Below are 26,299 nucleotides of genomic sequence, written 5' to 3' on the forward strand. Positions count from 1 at the left end.
GGCCTCTTCTTATCCACACTTCGACAGGGAGTGGGGATACTCTGCCTATATAGCCGTCAACGAGTATTTTAAGAAATATCAAAATAATAAAAAATGGTGTCCCAGTGGTTGCACCAGTCAATTGTAACCACGCCCCCCCCCCATAGTCCACCTAAATGACCGTCAATGAGTCTTTTGACGATTTTTAGACTATGGCAGTTACAGGGATACACATGAAATGTCAAAATAATAAAAAGGTATCCCTAATCGCTCATTATTGTAGCTACTCCCCCCCCCCCCCCAGTCTAAAATTATAGACAGGTAATACAGGATTCTTCCAATCCTTACTGGTTGACGGTACATTTCTGAACAGGGCACAAATCACTAACCGGCTAAAACACGTGTTTGTTTACCGTGATCGATTATTTGATGATCTAGATCAATACAGAGGCTTGCCTTGGTCACACTTGCGAAGTTGCATCTTGTTTTGTTAAGCATTTTTCTAAAAAATGCCATTCAATGTTTATACGTTTAAAGATCAAAATGTAGCATATGGGAGAATGACATCAGAGGGCGCACGCGCATCTTTAGGTTTTGCAGTTATGTTAACCTACATTCAAGATATTTATAAATAGAAATCATGGTTTACATTTGAAGCGAATGTTTTGAAAAAAAAACTCAGAAAAAATAAATCACTTTGCAGCTAAGTGTTTATTTAATATAGCATACTTTTTTATTATAATTGTATGACCATGTATTTTCGCTTTTCAAGTGTTCAGTATTTGTGCCCTCCATAGCATTATTTGAAGGGTGATTTACTGTCCATAAAATGAACGATTTTCGACATAAAATTGACGAGATCGTGTATCTGTACTTTGACAGTTGTTTTCACATGAACCAAAGATGTTTCATACGAAAAATTAACTTACTACAACATAAACATTCGATTGTTTTATCTATGTTTTCAGAATATGTCATAGAAAACTGCTTTATATCTTTAATTCCATGCCTTTTTTTAAGCATTGCTTTGAATTTTTCACATTGCCTTTATTTTATTTTTTTAATCAAGTATTGCATATATATTTTTCCTTTCTGATTAATTTGTACTGTTTAACCATGTATTGTTAAGCGTTTTTGAGCATTTTTGGAAAAAGCGCTATATAAATGTGGTATATTATTATTTACCTTTTCAATAAAACGAAAGTTGACTGACACAGACAACAATTATGCCAAGTGGAACAACTCGATCCAATCGTAATAACTCGGCCACCACTGACAAGCTTCTAGATAGACCTCGTAAATACAATCATAACAAATCGGCCATGGCCGAAATGTTCCGATTGTTTAAAAATTGTGCCCTGAAGCCTTGCAGGTGCCCTTCATGTATATATCGCTATGTTTTGACAGCAAGAAATGAAAAAAACACGTCAAACTCATAATTATTCGTAGGATATAACATTTGTATACAGTATGGAACTGATATAAAATAACATAATCTGGTAATATTTCTTGTTTTATGATATTTTTGAGATGTTAAATGCTTTAACCCGGAATCCCGATCGGAATAACTACCCACTTTTGATACTAAACAATTTTTACGTGAAGGATTTGCCATATCAAAAACGTAAAAAAATCTGTAAACGTACAATTCTTTGGACTACCCCCCCCCCCAAGGTCCAGAGAGAGCCGTGGAAATGGGCCGTGTTTTAACCTTTCCGGGTGAATATGGTTTTGTCTTCGTGCAAGATATAGTAGGGAATTTGCCTAACCTAGGCTCCCTGGGGTACGGGAGCATTTGGTGGGGATTTGACCATTGAACAGATTTAGCTGGGTTGGCTGGACCAAATAAAAGTCCCGGCTATTCCCCGAACCTTGAGGGGGGGGGCATGGTTACAATTGACTGGTGCATTATTGTAGCAGGGGGGATAGAGATGGCGCATTTCCCACTAAAATTGTGTAAGAATTTACTTATTTAATTATTTAATATAGTTGACTAAAGAGTATTAAACTAGTTCAAAATGAGCTATTTCAGACAAAGTCTCTGCTATCCCCCGCACCTAAAACAAGGAAAGCTGTTTTATTTTTTGTTAGGCATATGTAATAACAGCATTGAGGAACAATGTATAAGTAATATCTTTACTAAGCTTTTAAGTTTTTTTAAACTGCATGTATATTTAAAGGTAGAATACCCCTTATGGCCATCATTTCAAACTATGATCAGCTTGATAATTTCTTATTATTATGTGTATCATTTCCTGGTTTTAAAATTTAGAAGAATTTTACTGTCAAATCAACAAATATAATCAAATTGTACTCAAATAGTAATTAAAATTTTAACACAATGTTTTGACAGCATAAAAAATGGGTCCTTTTGAATGTCATTTTACAGCGAAATCAACAAGTTCAAAAAATACTCATGACCTGTTCCTTATCAATATGAAATATCTTTTTGGAACATTATGCAAAAAAAACAGTATGTTTTACCTTCGGTATAAGAAAATAACTATTTTTTAATAAAACTACTGTTGAAAAATGTAAGCTAATGAAATGGAAAATAAAAAGATGCTTCTGGGTTGCTTTGAAGTTGAACTGCTCACATGAACTCACAAAAGATGTGTAGGCATGTGCTTAACAATAAAGGATAAAGCATTAAAATGAAGCATTTCAAGTGGAGGTTTTCATTAGGGTAGTGCTACCTTAAACACACACTTTACAATTATTTTTTCCCTTTTTAATCTATTTTCTTTAACCAATGGACTATACAAACAGTAGGGTCAGTCCCAGTATACAGGAAAATTATTCAATAAAATGTTTATCCTTTTGATATCATAATTGTTAAAAACAAATATCAAAATGTAAAGAAAAAATAACAGAGACCGGGTGCAAACTATGGTCGCCAAAATTGCAGTCCAGTGTTGTATCCACTGCTACGAAAGTTTACATCTGTCTATTTAATTTAATATATACCCAGCTTAGTAACATTTAGTGATAACATCGGCTAGCCAATCACACATACAAAATTAATTATACTAGGTATACCCACCTAGTAATCTTATTAATGGAAAAAAAATGTGAAAAATCAATTAACTATGTGGTACTTCAGTTAGTTAGTTTCAATGCATTGTACACATTGATACCAAGTCCATGTCAGTTTTCAACAATTTTCTCTTCTTTCGCTATTTCATCATACGGCGGTGTATAGCCCCTGAATAAAGTTTCACTCTGTTTCATTGAGTATATTTCTTAAAAATCCTTTCTTTGTTCTAATCTGCTAAAAGGTCAAAATGTCACAGTCATGTGAGCATCTTTGAGGACTCTCAGTTATTATAACCAATGCACCAGTCAATTGTAACCACGCACCGCCCCTCCCCCCGCCCCCCCCCCCCCCCCCCGGGTCCGGGGGAATACCGGGAAAAGTCGGGGAAATGGGCCGTGTTTTTACTTTCTATGTGGCCACGCCGGGTGATCGCGGTGGTTTTGTCTTTGAGCCAAATTTAGCCGCGATTGGGCCTTATATAGAGTCTCTGGTGTGCGGGGGCATTTGGCCGGGGTTTTACCATCAGTTCTTCCCCGCAGGGGAGGGGGATTAGACCCAGGGTTGGCTGGACCAAAAGTCAAAGTCCCCGCTATTCCCCGGACCTGGGGGCGCCGTGGTTATTATTGACTGGTGCACAACATAAAATATATTTATAAAATAAATAAAAGTACAATTAATCAATATATTTTAATTTTTATGTGGTAAATTAACAAAGAATTAGATAGATGCTTTATGCAAAATCTCACAAAGATGTAAAAAAAATACTAAAGAGTTCGGGTTTGCTAGTTTGTAAAAATATTTCATGGAATCATGGTAAATTGTTATATTAATATGTCCAATGACAGCCCATATATTTTTTAACTACTTGAACCTTTCTTGTTATGATTCTTATTATTTATTTTTTTAGTTGATGTGTGATGCTGATAATACAGAGACAGCTAGAGTGACAGAGTTTGATGAATAAACTTAAATTAAAAAACAGTGAGTACAATAATCCATTTTAACATGTCTTGTGTGTAAAGTGTGACTCCGAAGCAGTAAATATATATATATATATATATATATATATATATGTATCTTTAAGTTTTGAATCACAAATTTAGATCAAAGATCTATTATCACACAAAACTTAAAGAATATATATGAAAAGTCATGTGAATGGTGCAAGTCATATAATATAAAAATTATATTGATCAAGTCAAGCCATGCCATGTAAAAACAAACTGACATCATATCAAAGATTGTATGAATCATTCTCAGAGCTATTGAAAATATTTAATTGGTTGTAAGCGGACTATGCACGGTAATTTTGAGTAACCCCACCAGCCAATACAATTTGGCTATTTAGAAAGGCTTTGATAATATTTTTTATCTAATGTTTATCTTTCCTAAAATATTTATATTTATAAATCTATTTACCAGTATTAATCTGTATTTATTTATTTATTAATGCATTTATTTGCTCACTAATATGTACAATACACTAGTGTATTTTATGTGGTAAATTAACAAAGAATTAGATAAAAAAAAAATCATAGTATAAGGAACATGAATGTTTTATGAATTTAAGTGCATAACTGCAGATAATGATCATTATCTTAAATCAATTACAAGCCAATTTATAGTCATGCATATAGCCCCCTTTTCAAAATATGATTGTGATTGTCTCAAATGACCAGTCTTTCTCTGTGGGGGGTGGGGGCTGTCAGTCATAAGGAAACCTTTAAAAGGCATATTCATTCAGCCAATCAGATGTCAGGTTCAGTGAAAGGGGCGATGTCAGGTCAAGTAAAAGGGGTGGAGCTAAAATAAATACTGACATTCAATGTAGGTGGACCCCCCGTCCGCCCGGTTAGCTCAATCGGTAGAGCGTTGGACTCTGAATCGGACAACCCGGGTTCGATTCCCGGGCGGACCAGGTCACTTCTGTTGTGATTGGTTATGAAATCCTTTCTACGACCATTCGCACTGTACCACTGCCCCTGGCATGTACAGAAGTTGTCAGTTCCTTGCAGAGGTGAAGGCATCTAGTACTGGTTCTGCCCAGGATAGGTGTGCGATGGTTGAACTGTCACTCTGGGACCCTTCAATGTGCTCACGCCGGGACCCGGAGTATAAACTACTAACACCACAGGTGGACCCCCCTTTGGCCTCACAAATATGTTTCAGTCACACTAGGGGGTGTGACAGGGTCAAGCCATAATGGAGCCATAGGCAAGCAGACTTTTATTAACCCAACAACAACAACAACAACAGGTGTAATTCTTACCAACTGAGGACAAAACTTTAAAGGTTTCATTATTCCTCATTTTCTTATACAAATTAAATATCTAACAATGACAAATACAAAATATGATAATTCAAGCATAATATTGACACCAAACATGACACATCTTGCAAATGGTCTTGAATAAAATTCCTACATTTCTAATAATACATGGGACCAATATCAAAACCATTATCCTGTTAAATAGGACAATTGATTTGATATTTGTAATTCGCAGACAATACAATGTAATTAAGTAAAAAATACACAGTATGCCCATCTGGCTTCAAACAAAAAAAATGTTGCTTAGGCCAAAAATAAGTATTTATAGTTTCCATTTAAATATCAAAAAAAGGTAGGCATACGGTAACTGTTTTCTGGGGGGTTTTTTAGGACCATGTTTCTTTAGCAAACTGACCTATATCAGGGTATTATTAAGGTCTTTACTAAAAAAGCACATATTGATCAAAACACCAAAAACAACAAAAGGATCAGAAGGATAAAAATAGGGTCAGTTGGGCAAAGATTTTTTAATCCTTATTTTGTCAATGATGTCTTGTCGGTGATCAATATGATCATAAACACAACCATTTAAGCCCTGCATTCTGGAATGTGGGGCTAAATTCTTGATTGTGTTATAGTAGGGCCAAACATAAAATGATTTGGTTAGGGTTACATCCTTTTTAAAAACAGAAAGAGTAAAAAGTATAAAGGATTACATTTTTAAAATACATAATCTCATTATTTTTAAGAATCCACCAGTCATTTAATATGTGCGTTTTCACTTTAAAATACATGCATTGTTACAGTCTTGTTTTCAGTAAGTAACTTTTCCTTAAATGCATTCTTTGGAAAGTAATTTAAAGTTTATTATTCAAAATATATGTTAGTCAACTTGTGTATGTATTGATTTCCAATTTTTTTATTTTTTGTTTAAACTTTATATATTAGAATTTCTTTGCGTAAATACCTGCTTATGTGATAAAAGACTGCTGACAATTAAAAGATTAGATTTCAGATTTTGATATTTCCATTCCAAATTTAATGTTTTACAGCTTAAACTGCTACTAACAGTTTAAGAAAAATGCATAAAACATCAATTTTGGACGGAAGTATGAAAAGCTGCAATCTGATATTTTGTCAGCAGTCTTTTATCACTGGTTTGCACTTGTTCGAAGACAAAAATTAAATAAAAGTTGTCAAAACGTTCAATCTGTGAGGTTGCAGCTTTAATATAAGACTAACGTGAATATTAAAAACACATGAGGCCCCTTTAATATTAACATGTCAATATCAAAAAGAAGATGAAAACTGAAAACTATGAGAAGGTGTTTTTATAATTAAAAATAATTGCTTAAAGCAAATATCTGAAATCAATAATTGTCATGCAAAGCAGCCTGTAATGAATATGAATATTAGATTTTGGCCTTGAACACCTTTTTTAGAAGAGAGTTTTGAAGTAAGGATTATCATAATGCTGAACTTAATATTATACCTATATAGCTTTGTAGCAAATCCTTATGATTAAAGTCACTGTGTCTTCCTTATGCTGTGATAAAGATCTCCATAGTAACATTTCTAAACCTAATAAATTAAGTGAAAAGGGGTGTTTATTGGGGGTAATAAAACACATCTTGATAATGAACAATTAGTTTTAATCTTTCAAGTGTTGGTAGGATGGGAGGGGGTCTTAACTTTTTGAACTGCCAATATTTTCCTGGTTATTTTGTCCACCATATCAAAATGATTTGGGTTGTTTTGTCAACCCTGTCTAAATGGGTTGGACATGTTTTGTCCCCTAAGTCAATAATGACATGAGATGTTTTGTCCTACATTTTTATAAAGGAGTTCAGAATAAATAACACATTAGTTGTCATGCTTATATTAAATAAATGCAAATGACTTTCATTATAAGTTTAAAAAATACTCTTAAAGCTGCATTCTCACATATTTACCATTTTTACAACTTTTTTATTTTTTTCTTGGAAAGAGCAAATTTTTGCGTAAATATCTGCAACACATTGATGTAAGATTGTTGAAAAAAACAACAGATCTTAGATTTTCATATTTTCGAAAATTAATGTTTTACAGCTTAAACCCTTACTAACGGTTTAAGAAAAATGCATAAAACATCAATTTATGAACTTAAATATAAAAATCAGCGATCTATTTTTTTGTCAGCAGTCTTATATAACTGGTTTCCATGGATTGTAGCAAAAATTGGCTTGTTCCCAGACAAAAATTAAAAAGTTGTCAAAATGTTTAATCTGTGAGAGTGCAGCTTTAACTATGGAAGCTTTTCAGTCATTTGCCTATATGTCTATTTGATTCAGTAAATACTTCATATAAAGCTAGGATATGCTAATTTTTCATTGGGTTTTATTTTTAGCACATAACAGCTTCATTACAAGAATATATTAATTATAATTAAAGCTGCACTCTCACAAATTTACCGTTTTTACAACTTTTTTTATTTTTTTGTCTTGGAAAGAGCGAATTATTGGGTAAGTATCTGCAAACCAATGATAAAAGACTGCTGACATAGATCATATCGCAGATTTGCATATTTTCGTTTGAAAGCCAATGTTTTGAGGGTTAAACTATTACTAACGGTTAAAGAAAAATGCATGATCTATTTTTTGTCAGCAGTTTTATATCACTGGTTTTGATGGATTCTTGAGAAAAAAAAAAAAAAAAATACTTCCTCTGTTGGCCAATTGAGAACAAAATCATGAGGTTTTGGGTTTTGCTGTTTATGCATTCTGGGATTTTTCCAAAGTATTTATTCATAAGTCTTATAAATTTTATGTACAGCATTCTGTATATTGTCAAGTGTCCTTTTTTGAAAATTATATACAACATGTATAAATATTCATGTTTCAGGAAATAACCACCATCTCTCTCAGAGGTCGTCTTTCTCATTATTGTGGGGAAACCTCAAAGGGCATCAGGAAAACCTTCATCAACCTCGTTGTGCCCAGTGGCTTGTGCAACAGTGTTTCAGAAGTATAAATAGCTTTTGAATTTGAGTATATCAATTGTATAATGACTTGTTTTTATATATTAAATATATATATATATATATATGATTATATATATATAGATGGTTAATCTTATGACTTCCTGATAGCATTTAAGTTGTGAAATATTAAATATGAAATATTAAATAATCTAATCATAAAAAATGCTTGGAAATGACAATAAAGAAAGATATTTGTCGAATAGGAAGTTTCACCTGTCCTGTTTATATTACAAATCATTTCAAATCAGACAGAAAATTCAATATACTTGTAGTATCTCACTGTTTATTTGTCTTCACATTTTGTATTGTCACATCAAGCCTGGACATCCTAGAGAAGATAAGTGTATAGATGCGGATATGATATAATAAATATGCATATAAATGTGCTTGGGATTATTTTCAGATTATCATTAAAATGGGGATAATGGATGACTGGCCACACATATGGGGCTATGGACAAGCTTCAGAGCAGGCTGCCAGCTACATTAGATGACAAGCTATCTATGCTGGACATTCTTCACAATAAAATGTGATGTCACAGGAGCTGTCTATCTCAACAGCTCACACTGTCCGTATTTGACTAAAGGAATAAATGAAGTCACTGCAGAAGTTTGATTGAGGAATGTCCATGTCACTACCCATCATTTGGAAGGAGTTGGATAAAAAAAGTGTGGCCTATGTATTGAAACTGGTCCGACATTCCAGTTACGGACAGTCTTGATTTGTTTGATTGCATTTCTGACCAACATGATGGTCTAAAAGAACACTTACTGGTAACTGGTAAAATCATGGCCCAGTTGTTCCAAGAGGCAGGCGAGTGGGAAGTTACTAGACTCCATTTCTTTATGGGTTGATCTGAGGTTCCAGTTCAGTTAAAGTACTGATGGAACACCAAGTGTTTGCCATAATACAGCAACATTTGATTTGTAACTATGTATTTGTTTGAATTGTTGAAACAGTACTGTTTACTAAATAATGTGTATATATATGAAGAATAATATTATAAATAATTTGTAAGAACCTTTTGATATTAAGTAAAATGTCGATAAGTCTAAATATGTATCTGTAAATCATTTTTGTATATCTGTAAAGATTACATTGCCTATATTCCTCACTTTTTCTTTTTTCTTTTAGCCAGTCAATAACTTTTCTTAAGTTCTATCTTCAAAATTGTCGGGACAGTGATTATAGCCCTTGATTAACCCAAATATGTAACATTCAATGCAAAATTTCTAATTGGCTGCAATTAGGCAGTTCAGATGCAGGAACAAACATCACTTGGGTCCTTAATAATAGCTTTCCATCTGACAAGGTCCAATAAAAGGAATTTGGCATGTGACTGTTTATTAACTCTCAATTTATTGAAAGTGAAATTAATTACTTACATGATTTGTAAAAACTAAATTATATTGATATCAAATGATTGTTTAAATTAAATAAAATAGATGATTACATACATAAACTATTTTTATTTCTTGTTTGTCAATATGAAGAGTAATGCAATGGCTTTTGAATTTCATAAAAAAGGATGGAAAAAATGTATGTTTATTGTTTAAGCAATTAATTAAGTAATAAAAGTATTTTTTTCCCGTTTTTTCAAATTGTGCTATCTTATAATACAGATCGTTATTTGTTTAATTTTGGTACAAATGAAGTATATAAGGTAACTATGTCTAATGTTACAAATAGCAAAAATTCAAATGCAAATCATGGTGACTTGACTAAATGTGAATGCTAATTGAATCAAAATAGTTAGTAAATAATAATGTTCATTTGAAACAATTGAGAGTGTAAGTTTGGTTTGTGTATGCCATATATTCCCCCGGGGGGTGTGTGTGGGGGAAATCCCCAACCTAATAAATTAATAATGAAAAGTATATTACTATGCGCAGTGCTATAATAATTCACTTATTAAAATAAGTAAATGTGCTGAGTAAAATTTGTTAAAATTCTGTCTTGTTTTTTTTATGTATCATTTATTTATTATATGCATTGACAATTGATTATAATTTCATATTATATTATTTATTCTTTAATTGTATGTACTCTAGATCATTAAATAAATATAAGTAAATATGCATTCAGATTTCTGTATTTAGTCTTAAATAATAAATGTTGATATTGCGCTTAGTTTCATTAAATCCCTTGGTCTAATATCAAAATCCCCTGAAATTAAGACCAAAATCCCCTGGAATTTAAACGAAAATCCCCTGGAATTCAGACCAAAATCTCTTGGAATTAAGATCAAAATCCGCTGGACTTTAGACCAATATTCCCTGGAATTCAGACTAAAATCCACTGCAAAGCCTCTCAAAAATATGGCATGCATGTATTTGTGTCTGTCTTTTACCTTAAAGGTTGTACCCACCGGGAATACTTTTTGTATCCTCTCAAAATTCAGACTAGGAAACTGACTTGAGGTTGAATATATAAGATTATGTTTTTCATCATCTTCAGACAAATAGAAATTAGCTATCAGCTAAATTCTTATTCAACAATAAATGTTTGAGAATGCTAAATCTTAGCAGTACACAGGGTATAAATCTTGTGAAACACATAGCAATAACGTGCTAAATAATGCTCGTGAATGTAGGTAACTTGTAGTAGTAGAAGTCAAGTATCATCTTGGTTTATTTCAGCAGAAGCAGTGATTACGAACTTCGTAATCACAGCCCCAGAAACAGAAGCGTTTTAGGAATGACGTCACCATTACGTCATATGTACTTCCGTTGTGTGGAAAATTCTCAATAAAAAAAAAATGTTCTTATGATTGATAGACATGTTTTCACATGCTCAATACACTGTCAATCAAAACTATCATTATTCCTGAAACTTTTATACCTTAAGTACCTCTATTCTTGCTTGATTGATCATTTACAGTAGAGATTAAAGCATAAACCGCTGCCCTATAGTTGAAAGGTCATTTTGGAAGATCTGTCATGGCGGACGGTGCAATTTTTAGAGTTTGTTTTTCAAGTGGAGTGATTGTTCTTAAGAATAACTTGACTCCCCTTTTTTATTGGCTTAAAAGGTAATTTAAAGCTTGTACTTTAAGAATATATGTGGTTATCATAGCCTGCATTCGCTCGAAATGCCTTTAACTGTTGTCTAAAAATTATAATTTTACATTAAATTACATAGGGAATAACAATGGTGGTGTGTAACCTAAAAGGGACCAAACTGCTTTGTTTAAAAAGTGTTGTTTTTTGTAAGAAATGTATTGCATTTCACTATTTTTGGCAAATGTTCACAATTAAATGCATTTATCTTGTCCGGTTGATCAAAATATGCTATTTCCTGGTTTTCACAACTTTCGCCTATTTTTTTTTTTAAAAATTGATTCGTCTGCAATCTTACGCGCACTGAAAATGTCCAAATTTGGTGAAAATTTGACTGCGAGAACTTGAAATGGGTGCAAAGATGTGTAGAACTGTCCCATTTGATGCTTAGAAAGCCATTTGAGTCAAGGTTTAGTTGAAAAACCTCAAAGAATAGCATTTTGGACCAAAACGTCTTAGAAAATACAGACGCACAGGCACTTGGGTGACAGGCAGTGAAACTGGAAAACCTGACACAGGCTATCAGATTGAGCTAACTTTGGGTGAATTTATGTATGAAGGACTAATCGAAAGTGTTTTTCATAAAAAATGCAGGGACGGGTTTAGTTTATTAAATCTCCCAGGTTGCGGAAACATGGCACATCGCAGATGCGGATCAAGTAATTGATGTTAGAGGGGTAGTAACTTAGGGGCGCAACTTTTGACATGTGCATCTCCCTCAGAACCGAAAGTATATGGCATAAACTGTTTTACGGGAATTTGGGGTTACTCCCTCATGTGTGTAGTCGGAAATGGTGCATTATGAGCGTATTTAATTACCTTTGTTTCTCCGATATTGATGAAATCAGTAAACTTCGATTATTTTAGAGGTAGGCGCACGCCGGGCGCTTAAACCGCTAGTGCTTCGACCAAATTCCTTGAGCTACACAGTCGGTCCAAGGCCAATTCCCCGCTATTTTGGCGCGAACACAAAACCACCGACTGTCCCCCCGGACCTGGGGGGGGGGGGGGGGCATGCTTACCATTGACTTGTGCATTACTTTAGCGACAGCGATAGGTTTTCATATTACTTTTCCCTGTTTGGATGTAATATCTTAATTGTCTCTTAATATGTTCACTGATAAAACTTTTGCGGCCTGGCACATTGCATCTCATCAGTCATGGCAGTATTCTTCAAGTTCAGCTAGGCTTCTTTTTTCAAAATTCAAAATGTTTATTTTCTAAACCATTAAATGATTTATCAACACCATATTCACACATTCTCATTTACAAAAGGTTTGATAGTGATAAATCAAATGTGGAACGCATGGCAACATCACTCTGGTGAACGAGAATAATTTCATATAGCACGATGTACATGAAATAATGGCGAGTCGTTCCTTCACTATTTTTACCCATAAATACCATAAATTAAGCCTTTTCATACAATAGATCTCCATCACCTCTCCGACGCCTTTATAATTTGTGTAAATATATGAACATAATCATGTGGTCTTTAACAAAGATAGAAGTGTAAAAAAGTTGATATCTTCGACTTCAAAGAACTTCATTAATGCTAATTCTTGACCAAATTTTAGTTGCCTTTAACCTTGAAAATAATCGGTTAAATGGCAAGATGTTTGTAATCAAGCTTAACGACTGCGTTTTTGTGACATTGATGAAAGATGATTTTTTTTTTTTTGTTATTTTTTCAATCGGATAAAAAATTGTACTGGTATCTGATACAGGGTTAATGAAGCAATGCGATGGTTAGACGTTATGCTAATCATTGTATAGTATAACAGCGATGAGGAATATGGATAAGTCGACAGTTGACAGGTAAGGACATTGTAAGAAGTGTCATTTTGCTAATTAATGCTTTAAATATGACAATATTTTTTCTTTATTCCCATTTCCTACATGTTCCCATTACAAAATCGTACCTGTCCTTCCAATTGGAAATGTCCCATTTTAAAACTGACCTTTATTCTCCAATTGGAATTTTCCCATTAACCAAATATTCCAATTGGAATTTTCCAATGTTCATACTTTCCCACTTTGAATGTGGGAATCCTCCAATTGGAAAGATTCACTCATGAGAAGGATTCGCAAACAAATACCTTACATGAATCTATCGGTTCTTCATTTTTAATGAATATATTATTATTCATGTAGTTAGTGTAAAATATTTCCAAATTCTCCCATAATTTTAATAGAGCCAGTTTTCCAATTGGAAAAGCTTGAAAAAGCCATTTTCCAATGGGAAGGCCATTTTCCAATGGGACTCCCGTTGGAAAAGTTGACTTAAAATGCCAAAAAACATATTTCTAAATTAAATTTCAGGAAACAAAAAATATATCTTATTAGTATTACCTAACACATTTTAAAAATAAAAAAATAAAAAACATTGGGTGAAAAATAAAAAAAAATAAGTTTGCAAAAATTCCGGATTTGCAAACTTAATCCGGATGCTGTTTTAAATGCGATACTATTTTTAACGCATATTCATTTGAGGTAGTTCCGATCTAAAAAGTATATGTACCTCGGGTGTTTCCGTATTGAATTTTCATTGGTTTTAGGACGTCGAACCCCACCCGAAACATTAACAATTTGCTTGCCGGCATGCAAACGCTTTAAATGAACAATGTTTGACAAGCTTTTCAGGTTCTCATTTTAGGAATTATACCCTTGCATACACGTACAACGCGTCAGAGGTCTTGTACAGGAAAACGCTCCCCGTTTTAAAACAATTGTATTTATTGTGGTATTTAATTCAAATGGTACTAATGATTGGAGTACGTATATCATAGTGTAAATCTTGCATATGTTAGTACTATTCAATGTTAACTAGCAGTGTACAATGCCAATTCCCACAATAATATCTGTATTAAAACATTAAACCGATTGCAGAAAATGAATTAGGACCTGAACATTTCACTCCGGAAAATCCAGTACGACAACTGCACGTGTCTGGGGCTATACATGTTCCGCCATTTGGGCAACTGGTCGACCCGAAACATATTGCTGAAAAGAGAAGAAAATATTGTTTGACTGTAAAAATGATGTAAACTGGAAGTTTTAAAATGACACATTTATAAATAGTACTTTATAATTGATTGCAATTATTATTTTAAATGTGCTAGTTTCATGTAAATTTCAATACATACTCATGTAAAACTAACATAACTTTTTGAGTGATAAACCATTAACTTCTAACTATCTAATGCATTATGGGAAATAATAATTACTGATTAAAAATATTGTAACCGTCTGTTAACGGCTGACAATGTAGAAATATTTAATTATTGGTGAATTCTTAAAGATTTACTCTGGTCTACAATCGCTTCATAAGGTAGAATTACTTCGTTTTCTGCACCTTTTTAACAAATTAAAGTCATTATCCTTCAAAATTACCATTGTTTTTGACATTTATTCATACTTTATGGTATATGAAGACAATTGTATAAATTGTGGTATTTGAATCAAATGGTTAAATGATTGGAGTACGTATAGCATAGTGTAAATCTTGTATATGTTAGTATTATTCAATGTTGACCAGCTGCGTACAATACCAATTCCCACAATAATATCTGTATTAAAACATTGAACCGATTGCAGAAAATGAATTAGTACCTGAACATTTTGCTCCGGAAAATCCAGTACGACAAATGCACGTGTCTGGGGCTATGCATGTTCCGCCATTTGGGCAACTGGTCTTCCCGAAACATATTGCTGAAAAGAGAAGAAAATATTGTTTGACTGTAAATTGATGTTAATTAAAGGTTTCAAAAAGTCATATTTGTAAATTGTTTTGATAATTGACTGCATTTTTTCTTCTAGTTTAATGTAAATTTCAATACATACACATGCATAACAAACACACATTTTGAGAGATAAACCTTTAACTATTTACTAGCTAATGCTTTAATAGAAAATATTAATTACTGATCAAAAAAAATGTAACCATGCGTTTACGAGCTGAAAACGCAAACATATTAACTTATTTGTGAATTGTAACAGATTTACTCTGGTCTACAATAGTTTCATAAGGTAGAATTACCTTGTTTTCTGCACCTATTTTAAAAATTAAACTCGTTTTCCTTCATTAGTACCATTTGTTTTCGACATTTATTCATCCTTTATGGCATATTAAAACAATTGTACTAATTGTGGTATTTGAATCAAATGGTTAAGTGATTGGTTTATGTACAGCATTGTGTAAATCTTGCATATGCTAGTATTATTCAATGTTGACCAGCTGTGTACAATACAAATTCCTACAATAATATCTCATTTTAAACATTGAACCGTATGCAGAAAATGAATTAGTACCTGAACATTTTGCTCCGGAAAATCCAGTACGACAACTGCACGTGTCTGGGGCTATACATGTTCCGCCATTTGGGCAACTGGTCGACCCGAAACATATTGCTGAAAGCCAAGAAAATATTGTTTGACTGTAAAATGATGTCAATTGGAGGTTTCAAAAAGTCACATCTGTAAATAGTATTTGATAATTGATTGCATTTGTTAACTTTAATTTACTAGTTTAATGTAAATTTCAATGCATACATATGCGTAATAATTAAACATTTTGAGTGAAAAACCTTTAACTATTTACGTATATGCATTTTTATCTTATGCATTTATAAAAAAAAACATTAATTACTGATCAAAAATATTGTAACTATGTGTTTAGGAGAGCTAAAAACGCAAATATATTAAATTATTGGTGAATTCTAAAAGATAAATTCTGGTCTAAATTCGTTTCTTATGGTAGAATTACCTTATTATATGCACCTTATTAACAAATTGAACTCGTAATCCTTCATAAGTACCTTGTTTTCGACATTTATTCATCCTTTATGGTTTCTAAATTATTTTTTTTAATTGTAGTATTTGAATAAAATGGTTAAGTTACGTATAGCATAGTTTAAATCTTGCATATGTTAGTATTATTCAATGTTAACCAGCTGCGTACAATACAAATTCCTACAATAGTATCTCATTTTAAACATTGAACCGATTGCAGAATATGAATTAGGACCTGAACATTTTGCTCCGGAAAATCCAGTACGACAACTGCACGTGTCTGGGGCTATACATGTTCCGCCATTTGGGCAACTGGTCGACCCGAAGCATATTGCTGAAAAGAGAAGAAATATTGTTTGACTATCAAGTGATATAAATTCTAGGTTTCTAAAAGTCATAATTGTAAGTAGAATTTGATAATTGATTGCAATTATTATTTTAATTTTCTAGTTAAATGTAAATTTCAATACATACACATGCATAACAAACAAACATTTTGAGAGATACACCTTTTACTACTTATTATCTAATGTATGTATGGAAAATATCAATTACTGATAACACATTTTGTAACCATGTGTCTAGGAGCTGAAAACACAAACATATTAACTTATTGGTGAATTCTAAAAGATTTACTTTGTCTACAATCGTTTCATAAGGTAGAATTACCTAGTTTTGTGCACCTTATTAACAATTTAAACTCGTTATCCTTCATAAATACCATTGTTTTCGACATTGATTCATGCTTAATTGTATATCAAAACAATTGTATTAATTCTGTGTTTGTACATTTGTGGTTACAACCCATTGTGGTTTCAGAACCACTAGATTTTAATTGTACCAAATGATTAAGTGATTAGAGTGTTATTTTAGTTGAATTTCTGTCAAATGCCTTGTTGTTTGAAATATTAAAAGTTGACCAGCTGTGTACATCATTTCCATCTGAACTTTGAGCCGACTGGAGCAATTGAATTCGTACCCGAACATTTTGTTCCAGAATATCCAGTTGCACAACTGCAGGTGTCTGGGGCTCTACATGTACCGCCATTTGGGCAAGCGTTCGATCCGAAACAGATTGCTGAAAAGCGGGTTAAACCTGTATGGATGTCAAACATACCCTAAAATAATGTAAACGTGTTACAGTAAACCTCGGTTTTTAAGAGACGTGTATGCAAATTGTATTTCATAATTGATTGCAATGACTATTTTTAAGTCAATAGTTATATATATATAGTGATCATTTTATAACGCAAACGACAATTTGTATTTGTCGATCTAACTATCGGCGACAATAAGCAGACATAAGTTATAACCATAAAACTCGAAGACGTTTGATGATGACATGCTGAAGCTTAATATGTTCGATCATGTTTATTTTAGAACTTTAGACGTCTTTATTCGTTTTATAATTTGAAAGATTTAATCCTCCCAAGACTTAACCCGAAGTAGGTTTAAGTGTTAAAGAAGAGCATACGATGACTGCAACTCGACCCCGTATATCCGGTACAACACCCGCTTCGACTGCACTGCCTATAGCAGGTATTGGTAGTTGATCTGTCATAACATAAAGTACATTACAAAAAACCGATGTTGGTCAAGAAGCCTAGAATTTTAACTAGACACTACCCAAGGTAAACACTACCATATAGACACACATCTAGAGACCCAAAGTCAAAAGACAAAACAAAAATAATAAAAATAAAACACAAGCTTTAGATTTGCATTGCTTTTACATTTACAGTGAATGTCCTTATACGACTATACACCCAGCAGAGCTATCGAAAAGGTGTCTTCGTACTGTTGTAAGCGGACCATGCACAATCATTTCGAGCAATCCCACAAGTCGATACATTGTTATTAGAAAGGCTAGTGTTTTTCTTTCGGCAACATATTTCTTTTTTATCTAATTATAAATCTGTATTTATTTATTAATTTATTTATTTAATTTATTTATTTATTTATTTATTATTTTTATTGAATAATATTTATTTATTTATTTATTTATTTATTTATTTATTTATTTATTTATTTATTTATTTATTTATTTATTTATTTATTTATTTATTGATGCATTTATTTATTGATGCATTTATTTATGCATTTATTTATTTTTGCATTTATTTATTTATGCATTTATTTATGCATTTATGCATTTATTTATGCATTTATGCATTTATTTATTTATGCATTTATTTATTTATGCATTTATTTATTTATGCATTTATTTATGCATTTATTTATGCATTTATTTATGCATTTATGCATTTATTTATGCATTTATTCATTTATGCATTTATTTATGCATTTGTTTATGCATTTATGCATTTATTTATTATTTAATCACTTACATATGCAATACACTTATCGTCGTATAAGTCAGATACAGTTACTCGTTTTATTCTTCAAAAGTGTCTTGTTACAGACGTAAAAAAACCGTAAGAAAACGGCTTTCTACGACTGTAAGAGGACACTCTAGAAGAAAAACCTTATCTATTTCATACATTTGATATATCTTCAATCTAATAATATCTGTATCATAAACAGTTTGTGTTTTCGTATTGCTCTTGCTTTGTTTTGGCAATATGTGAATCATTTGTGTCAGTTAAACAGGGTCTTTGTTAATATGTATGCTACTCTTAACATTGCTTCATTGTATTTTGATGCTCAATGACCTTTTATTATTTTGATATTATGTGAAATGAGTTGATGTGTAGAGATACATTTTGCGTAAATAAGGAATTTTAAGTTGCAATTGTTTTGTTTTTTGTTTATTTTAATTGATTTAGTTCACATAAAAGAAATCAGTTATCAATTCCTTTCAAATAACACCAAAATTGATTGGGTTCACCTGGCATCCAGAGTTAGCATTATTGCAAATGAAAAACTTAATTATGCATCGGATTTAGATGAAATCAAATATCATATAAATCTATGAAAAACATATCTATGTGATCACTTGTAACATGAATTTATTTTGAAAATAAGAAAACCCATACTATATTTCAGACAGCAGATATCGAACCGGGTTTTCTCCGTCTGCAGGCACTAAATCACGAAGATAGATATATGCATAATGCCGTATGCACACCAAGGCGGTACCTAACACTCCTTAATAAACACACCTAGTTTTTTGTATAGTATATATGCACTGTGTTATTTGTGGGGTTCTTTGTTGTTGTTCCATGTTTCTTGTTTTTGATGTTTTTGTTTTTGTGTTCTATGTCTTTGGCGTTGACCCTGTGTCATTAAACGGGTTTGTGTTTAAACCTTTGGATACTAAGCTTGTTTTTGTTGTTTTTCATAAAAATATATATAAAAAAAGTGTTGAGGCCTGATGCAAAATTATTTTTATTTCGGTTTTCGTAAATAGAACAATGCAATATACACTGGCCAAAATATGTGCCTTTAATGTAGCAGGACATACAAGGTCACATCTACACACATAAACATATGATTGTTGTTTAAAGACACACGGATAAAAAGGCGACATACAAACACAACATAAGTCGTTATGTATATATATATAAAGTGCCTTTAAAGGTCAGTGTAAAAGTGAGTTTATTTATCAATGCTTCCGTTGTATGCCTGTTATTTCAATTGTTTTATTGAAATGTCACATAAGGTTTTTTTTATTTAAAACATATTATATTGGTAACGGCATATCAACGAGCCATGGTGTTTCAGAAATAAGTTTTATTATTACATTTGCTTTAAAGAAAATAACAATTGCCTTTTTTACAAATCAATCAAAGCAATTTATTTTCAATTTGGAATAAATTGAATCGAGTTGTTTTCATAATGCATAAAAGTATTAGATTTGAATCTCTTAACATAAAAGCATGTTGTTTGATATTGTTTTGTTCCTACGATAGTTCGTCCTACGATTGTTTTAGTGCTAGACATGATAAGCTTTGAAAGAGGAACATTGAAAAACATACGAAATCCACATCGCCACTGACCTTTCTATAAACCGTGAATTATTTACCTTTGTTTTACACATTCTGCTGTACATGGATAGTAATAAGTACAATAACCGCCTTCACATCCACTGAAAGACAAGAATGCAAATTAATTATATGGATCACATAGTTCATGTTTTGGTGATTAAGCGACTGGTATCGACTATGACTGATGAAGACTAGAAAACATATTTACTAATCGTATTTATAGAATACGAAATTATTTCGGAGACTTTTATATAAATGTGACTAGAACTAAATAATAAAGGCAAAATAGAATGTGAAACATTTACCTCACTGTTTGGGTGAAGGAAATAAAGTTGGTCAGAGGAATAATTGAATCAATTTTTATTATTCACTTGAAATTATAGCAAACACAATACCAAGCGACCTGTAGCGCAAATATAAATATCGGTATTACATTGAATATGTGAACAATAACAGTATTATAGTTCACTCAATCTCTTTTTGCCTTAATCGCTATTTTGAAGTTTGAGTTTGAGACAGATTATGCACATGAAATAGCAACCTAAAAGTTTAACCTTTTACTAAACATGTATGAATCAATTGCAAAAAGTGCAGCATCGTTTTTTTTAACCATTATCCATATATAAATTAATATATGCGGAATAATTGTAGTTTATAAACAACTTTACAATACATTAAACATTCAATCGACTTACACCGGACAAAACTGCTAATTTTAAGGAAAAAAAATTAATTAGACGTTTACTTTGTCTTTATAACCGACATAGTGCATGAACGATTTGTATAAATGACTTACCCTATGTATAAAATACCAACACTACAAAGAAATAACACTGTTGCATACATTATCCCACGCGATGTGAAAGAAAGTCTTAAATATGTTCATAACTAAGATAAGCTGGAGTAATTGAAGCTTTTATTAGGCTGTTTGCATCCAATAATTGCAAAGTGGAACAAGGAAGAATACTTTACTATTCAATGTAACAATGTAACTTCACTATCTGATGGTGAGCGGTAGTAAACATCGGGTACATCAAGCAAAAACAAATTGTTTTTCAGATTTTAACACGTAACCATTTGCAAACAAGTAGGTTAATCAGCTCAGTGAACATCATTAAACTATTCAATATAAAATACTACAAATATGACAAGAAAAATGAGCTTAAAGCATTAGGAGGCATATAGCTTTTTATTATGTCAATACTTTATTAAGTTGTTAGTTTATAGTATGTCGTTTATAATCATGTATATTAAATGTATATTCTGGGATAAAACAATGGAGTTGATATATAGTGTATCTATTGATTACACAAATTTTCCTTTTGAAAGATTTAATGACAATTATGAAATATCACATATTATGATTTATGATGTGCTGAATAGTGTTCATGTGTTATTATTTACCAAATGTAGCTAGACAATGAACAAAGTATAAAAAAACTTTCACGCTATAGTGTACCAGTCCATTTCCTTAAAACTTGTGCAACACGAATGGTGAACTTGTTGTTAAAGCTGCACTCTCACAGATTTGACGTGTCGACAACTTTTTTTTATTTTTTGTCTTGGAACGAACCAAATAGTGCGAAAATGCATGTACACCATTCATTAAGACTGCTGACAAAAATTGGCTAGCAGATTTTAAAATTTAAGTTAAAAAATACGACGATAATGATGTTTTATGATTATTTTCTTAAACCGTTAGTAACGCTTTTAGCCACAAAACATTAATTTTCGAGAGGAGATATGCAAATCTGCGATTTGATATAAACTGTATAAACTCACTAAAACATCGATCGTATAATTTGCCTTTAACAATATGATGATGTCATTCAAAAAGCCGAATCATGCATATGTAAAACTGCATTCGTACAGTCGAAACTTGCATTACTAAAATGAATACAAGCAGTTCTACAAAGCCAGGTTTACAAAAGTCAATTGACAAGTTCAGAAATACAAGGATAGACTATATCGCCTTGACCTTATATGGTAAATGTCACGGAAAAAGCGAAGGTGAAAGGGTGGAGATTTGTTAACCCAAAAAGAGTGAATAACATTGTATATTTTAAGAAAATTGTGAAAAAAATAAAAAAAATACCAGAGGAAGAACAACTCCCCAACACACACGTGCCCTCATGAATGAATAACTGGATTCGCCACTGTCAGGGGCGTACCTAGCCAAATGCCAGTAGGCATATACGTGTAAATCGGTATCTGCTCCAAGAAATGACAAGAGTTTAAAATTCGAAATCTATAATAATACGTAAAAGCTATTGTAGTGAAAATACATGTATATACATGATTGTTTTTTGAGTATTTTCAAAGACTGCTGGCGTCCAATATGCTCGAATATCGAACTGTGAAAAACCTTTCTTTAATATTCTTGAAAAAGGGACACCATTCCGACTCCCGCTCAATTTGATATTTTAAGAATACACTAATGAAAGATCTGTAAATAACGAAACCATACTCAAGTATACAGGCATCAAATTCAAAATGCTTCCTTCGGGTACGCCTCTGACATAGTAATTCTAAAATGTCGTCCACGCCTAGCACCGGACTGTGAACCTTAGGCATAAAACAATTCAGTGGGGGATTTCAAGAACATGTATAAATAGCGATATTGGGAGTTTTTTCACATATATGAGAACATGACGCGCGATTATCCCGCTCCAAAAGGTCAAGGGCCGCTTCACCTTAATGTGTAAAAAATCCGGAGATAGCGGAAATAAGGAGTAAAGGCCGTGGTAACAGCGGAGCTATTTTTAAATAAAATAAATATCATCTCGTAAACATGTTAAACTGCGAATACAAAGTCACCATCATAAATTTACTTCGTAGTACTAGGAACTTAAATCTGTCTTCTACAAACCGCATCGTAAAATTCGGCATGTGACTTTCACAGAATTACAAGTGTTTACCATAAACAACTCTATAAACACGACTGAATCCTCTTCTGATGAATAAATGCAACAAGAATAAAACACCAATCGGCACAATGAAATATGAAAATGTACAGTGTGAAATGTTAACATACAACCGATGAGTTGGCATTTGTAAAATGAACATTGGTAAATCATACATGTTACCAACATGAAATACACACTTACACGTCTGGACTTTTGGTAACGAATAGCCTCCATAATTATGTACTATAAATGTTATTGGTGATAAATTTCATAATCTGCTGAAGGATTACCGTTTTTAACCAAACGTAAAATACGAATTGCTCCTTATTACATTCGAAATCCAAAATCTTATACATAAGACGAACTTATGAAAAGTAACAAAATATCTAAATCAATTTAGTTGGCATTTTCTGTAAAATTATTTAACTGTAATTCAGTTGACTCTTTCTCCATACTCCGAATTACTACTTAAATTGTTGATAATTAAAATGCCATTCCGATGTGTCTTATTACGTCATATTTTAACTTATGTTGCTTCAAAAAGTGATTATGTTGGTATATTTGTTTGCTGTTCTTTTATTATTCTAAATATGTTTCATTTTTTTGTGATATCACAAACTTAAATATGTTTTTTCGTTCGTTTTTGGTGATACCACATTCATATCGAATGTCATGGAGAAAACCAAACATGAAACTTTATGCGTGCCTCCACCTGGAGATGCATTGCCGTAAGGTGGGATCAAACCTAATTGACAGGATATATAACATATCAGAAACATTCAAACACTCACAATAACTACATGCGTCTTAAACATAAACACATGGTAATTGATATTATGTTCATATGAAATATAGAACTATCAACAAAATTTCAATGGAGATTGGTTGTACTTTCCAAATGCATATCATACATGCAAAGTATTTGCATTGCTCATTAGTTAATGATAGAAATAATGCTTTGCGTGTGGGAATTTATTCCATTTCATATAAAAACAACCATGGCGCGTGTCCGTTATCTAGGTACAGGCTAGTGTTCGTCTCCATTCCCTAATTGCAAGCAAGTACTCGTTTCCATTCCCTGATTGCAAAAAAGTATTCGTCTCTATTTCCTAATTGCAAACCAGTGCTCATCTCCATTTCATGATTGCAAACCAGTGCTTGCCTCCAATCTATTATTGCTAACTTATTCTCGTCACCATTCCCTGATTGCCAACTAGTACTCGTCTCCATCCCCTGATTGCAAACTAGTGCTTGTCTTCATTCCCTGATTACAAAATAGTGCTCTTCTCCATTCACTAATTGCAAACAAGTGCTCGTCGACATTGCTTGATTCCAAACTAGTGTTCGTCTCCATTCCCTGATTGCAAACTAGTTCTCGTTTCCATTCCATTATTGCAAAAAAGTTGTCGTCACTATTTCCTAATTGCAAACCAGTGCTCATCTCCATTTCATGATTGCAAACTAGATCTTGTCTCCAATTTTTGATTGCAATCTAGAGCTCGTCTCCATTCCCTGATTGCAAACTAATGCTCGACTCAAATCTATTATTGCTAACTAATTCTCGTCTCCATTCCCTGATTGCCAACTTGTACTCGTCTCCATCCCCTGATTGCAAACTTGTGCTCGTCTCCATTCCCTGATTGCCAACTAGTACTTGTCTCCACTCCCTGATTGCAAACTAGTGCTCGCCTCCATTCCCTGATTGCTAACCAGTGCTCGTCTCCATTTCCTGATTGTAAACTAGTGCTCGCCTCCATTCCCTGATTGCTAACCAGTGCTCGTCTCCATTTCCTGATTGTAAACTTGTGCTCGCCCCCATTCCCTGATTGCAAACTAGTACTCGTCACAATTCCCTGATTGCTAACCCTTGCTCGTCTCCATTCCCTGATTGCAAACTAGTGCTCGTCTCCACTCCCTGAATGCAAACTAGTACTTGTCTCCATTCCCTGATTGCAAACTAGTACTTGTCTCTATTCCCTGATTGCAGACTAGTACTTGTCTCTATTCCCTGATTGCAAACTAGTGCTCGTCTCCATTCCCTGATTGCAAACTAGTACTTGTCTCCATTCCCTGATTGCAAACTAGTGCTCGTCTCCATTCACTGATTGCAAACTAGTACTCGTCTCCATTCCCTGAATACAAACTAGTACTTGTCTCCATTCCCTGATTGCAAACTAGTGCTTGTCTCCATTCACTGATTGCAAACTAGTACTTGTCTCCATTCCCTGATTGCAAACTAGTACTCGTCTCCATTCCCTGATTGCAAACTAGTACTTGTCTCAATTAACTGATTGCAAACTAGTGCTTGTCTCCATTCCCTGATTGCAAACCAGTGCTCGTCTCCATTCCCTGACTGCAAACAGTTCTTCTCTCCATTTCCTGACTGCGAACAAGTGATTCTCTCCATTTTCTTACTGCAAACCAGTGCTAGTCTGCATTTCCTGATTGCGTGCCATGAGCTCGTCTTTATTTCCCGGGGTGCAAACCAGTGCGAATGACTTATGTCTAAGTGCAGATCATGTGCACATTGTCCGTTTCAAGCTAACATATCCGTGCTTGTTTTAAAACTCTGAAAAATAAACCCATGCTTGTGTCCATTCCATGAGTATAAACCCGTGTTTTTGTACAATTGAGATTTTTGTCATTGAGTAGGGGTAGAACGTAATCAAAGAGATTCATTATAAGAAATTAGATAAAGCTTAACTGTATATGTGTAGACAATGTTTCTTCTAAAAGCATAAACACGTAATTTAAATACTGTTTTTATAAAGTATAGAATTATTAACGGAATTTTAGGGGAATACATTGCGTTTTATAATTTCATTATGCCTTTAATACATACAAAACATTTTAATTAGTAAAAATAGTGGGTGAGTGGGGTAATTTACAACATTTTAAAATGTAACAAACTGAAAAAAGTATCACCTTTGGAGTGCTGGCTTCGTTAACTATATATTTCGGTGAAGGCACATACTATTATTAATTACAAAATTAACCCTCAATTTTAAAGAATCATAGTACAAAATGAAAATGAAGACAGGACATCCTGGACGCTCAACACATTAATTTCTCATGAATATAGCATGCATTTTCTATATCTAAATGCGAATGAACGTTATCTTCAAAAAGAAACCATGATAATAATGAAATATTTACTCCTCAGCCATTCCTTAAATGAACTGCGTTTCGGCATTGAGGTTATCATCCGATGAACGCAACATCTTCAGATATGTTCTGATCGCGAATCATCGTATAACAATGTGCATGAACATTATTGATCTTGTTTATGTTT

General features: G+C 32.8%; 1 protein-coding gene and 1 long non-coding RNA gene across 4 annotated transcripts in view; one reads left to right on the plus strand and one right to left on the minus strand.

Annotated features, from left to right (window-relative positions):
• Positions 1 to 21,067, minus strand: part of LOC128234471 (neurogenic locus notch homolog protein 2-like) — a 50,489-nt gene extending 29,422 nt beyond the window's left edge. For 2 of the 3 annotated variants that reach the window (XM_052948734.1, XM_052948731.1), the window contains exons 1-8: positions 20,898 to 21,067; positions 20,140 to 20,202; positions 17,629 to 17,708; positions 17,134 to 17,232; positions 16,390 to 16,488; positions 15,675 to 15,773; positions 14,976 to 15,074; positions 14,268 to 14,366 (exon numbers count right to left, since the gene is read on the minus strand). In XM_052948734.1, the coding sequence (XP_052804694.1) occupies positions 14,268 to 14,366; positions 14,976 to 15,074; positions 15,675 to 15,773; positions 16,390 to 16,488; positions 17,134 to 17,232; positions 17,629 to 17,708; positions 20,140 to 20,202; positions 20,898 to 20,947 (688 nt within the window). In that variant the 5' untranslated portion in view covers positions 20,948 to 21,067. The remainder of the gene's footprint in view (positions 1 to 14,267; positions 14,367 to 14,975; positions 15,075 to 15,674; positions 15,774 to 16,389; positions 16,489 to 17,133; positions 17,233 to 17,628; positions 17,709 to 20,139; positions 20,203 to 20,897) is intronic. The other variant, XM_052948732.1, reaches the window with a different exon arrangement.
• LOC128234482 (uncharacterized) lies at positions 3,905 to 8,929 on the plus strand. The gene is made up of 3 exons (XR_008260947.1): positions 3,905 to 3,997; positions 8,166 to 8,288; positions 8,708 to 8,929. It is a non-coding gene; the product is annotated as an uncharacterized LOC128234482 (long non-coding RNA).
• Positions 21,068 to 26,299: the final 5,232 nt, after the last annotated feature.

Source organism: Mya arenaria, chromosome 5 (assembly GCF_026914265.1).
Source record: "Mya arenaria isolate MELC-2E11 chromosome 5, ASM2691426v1".
Classification (NCBI taxonomy): domain Eukaryota; kingdom Metazoa; phylum Mollusca; class Bivalvia; order Myida; family Myidae; genus Mya; species Mya arenaria.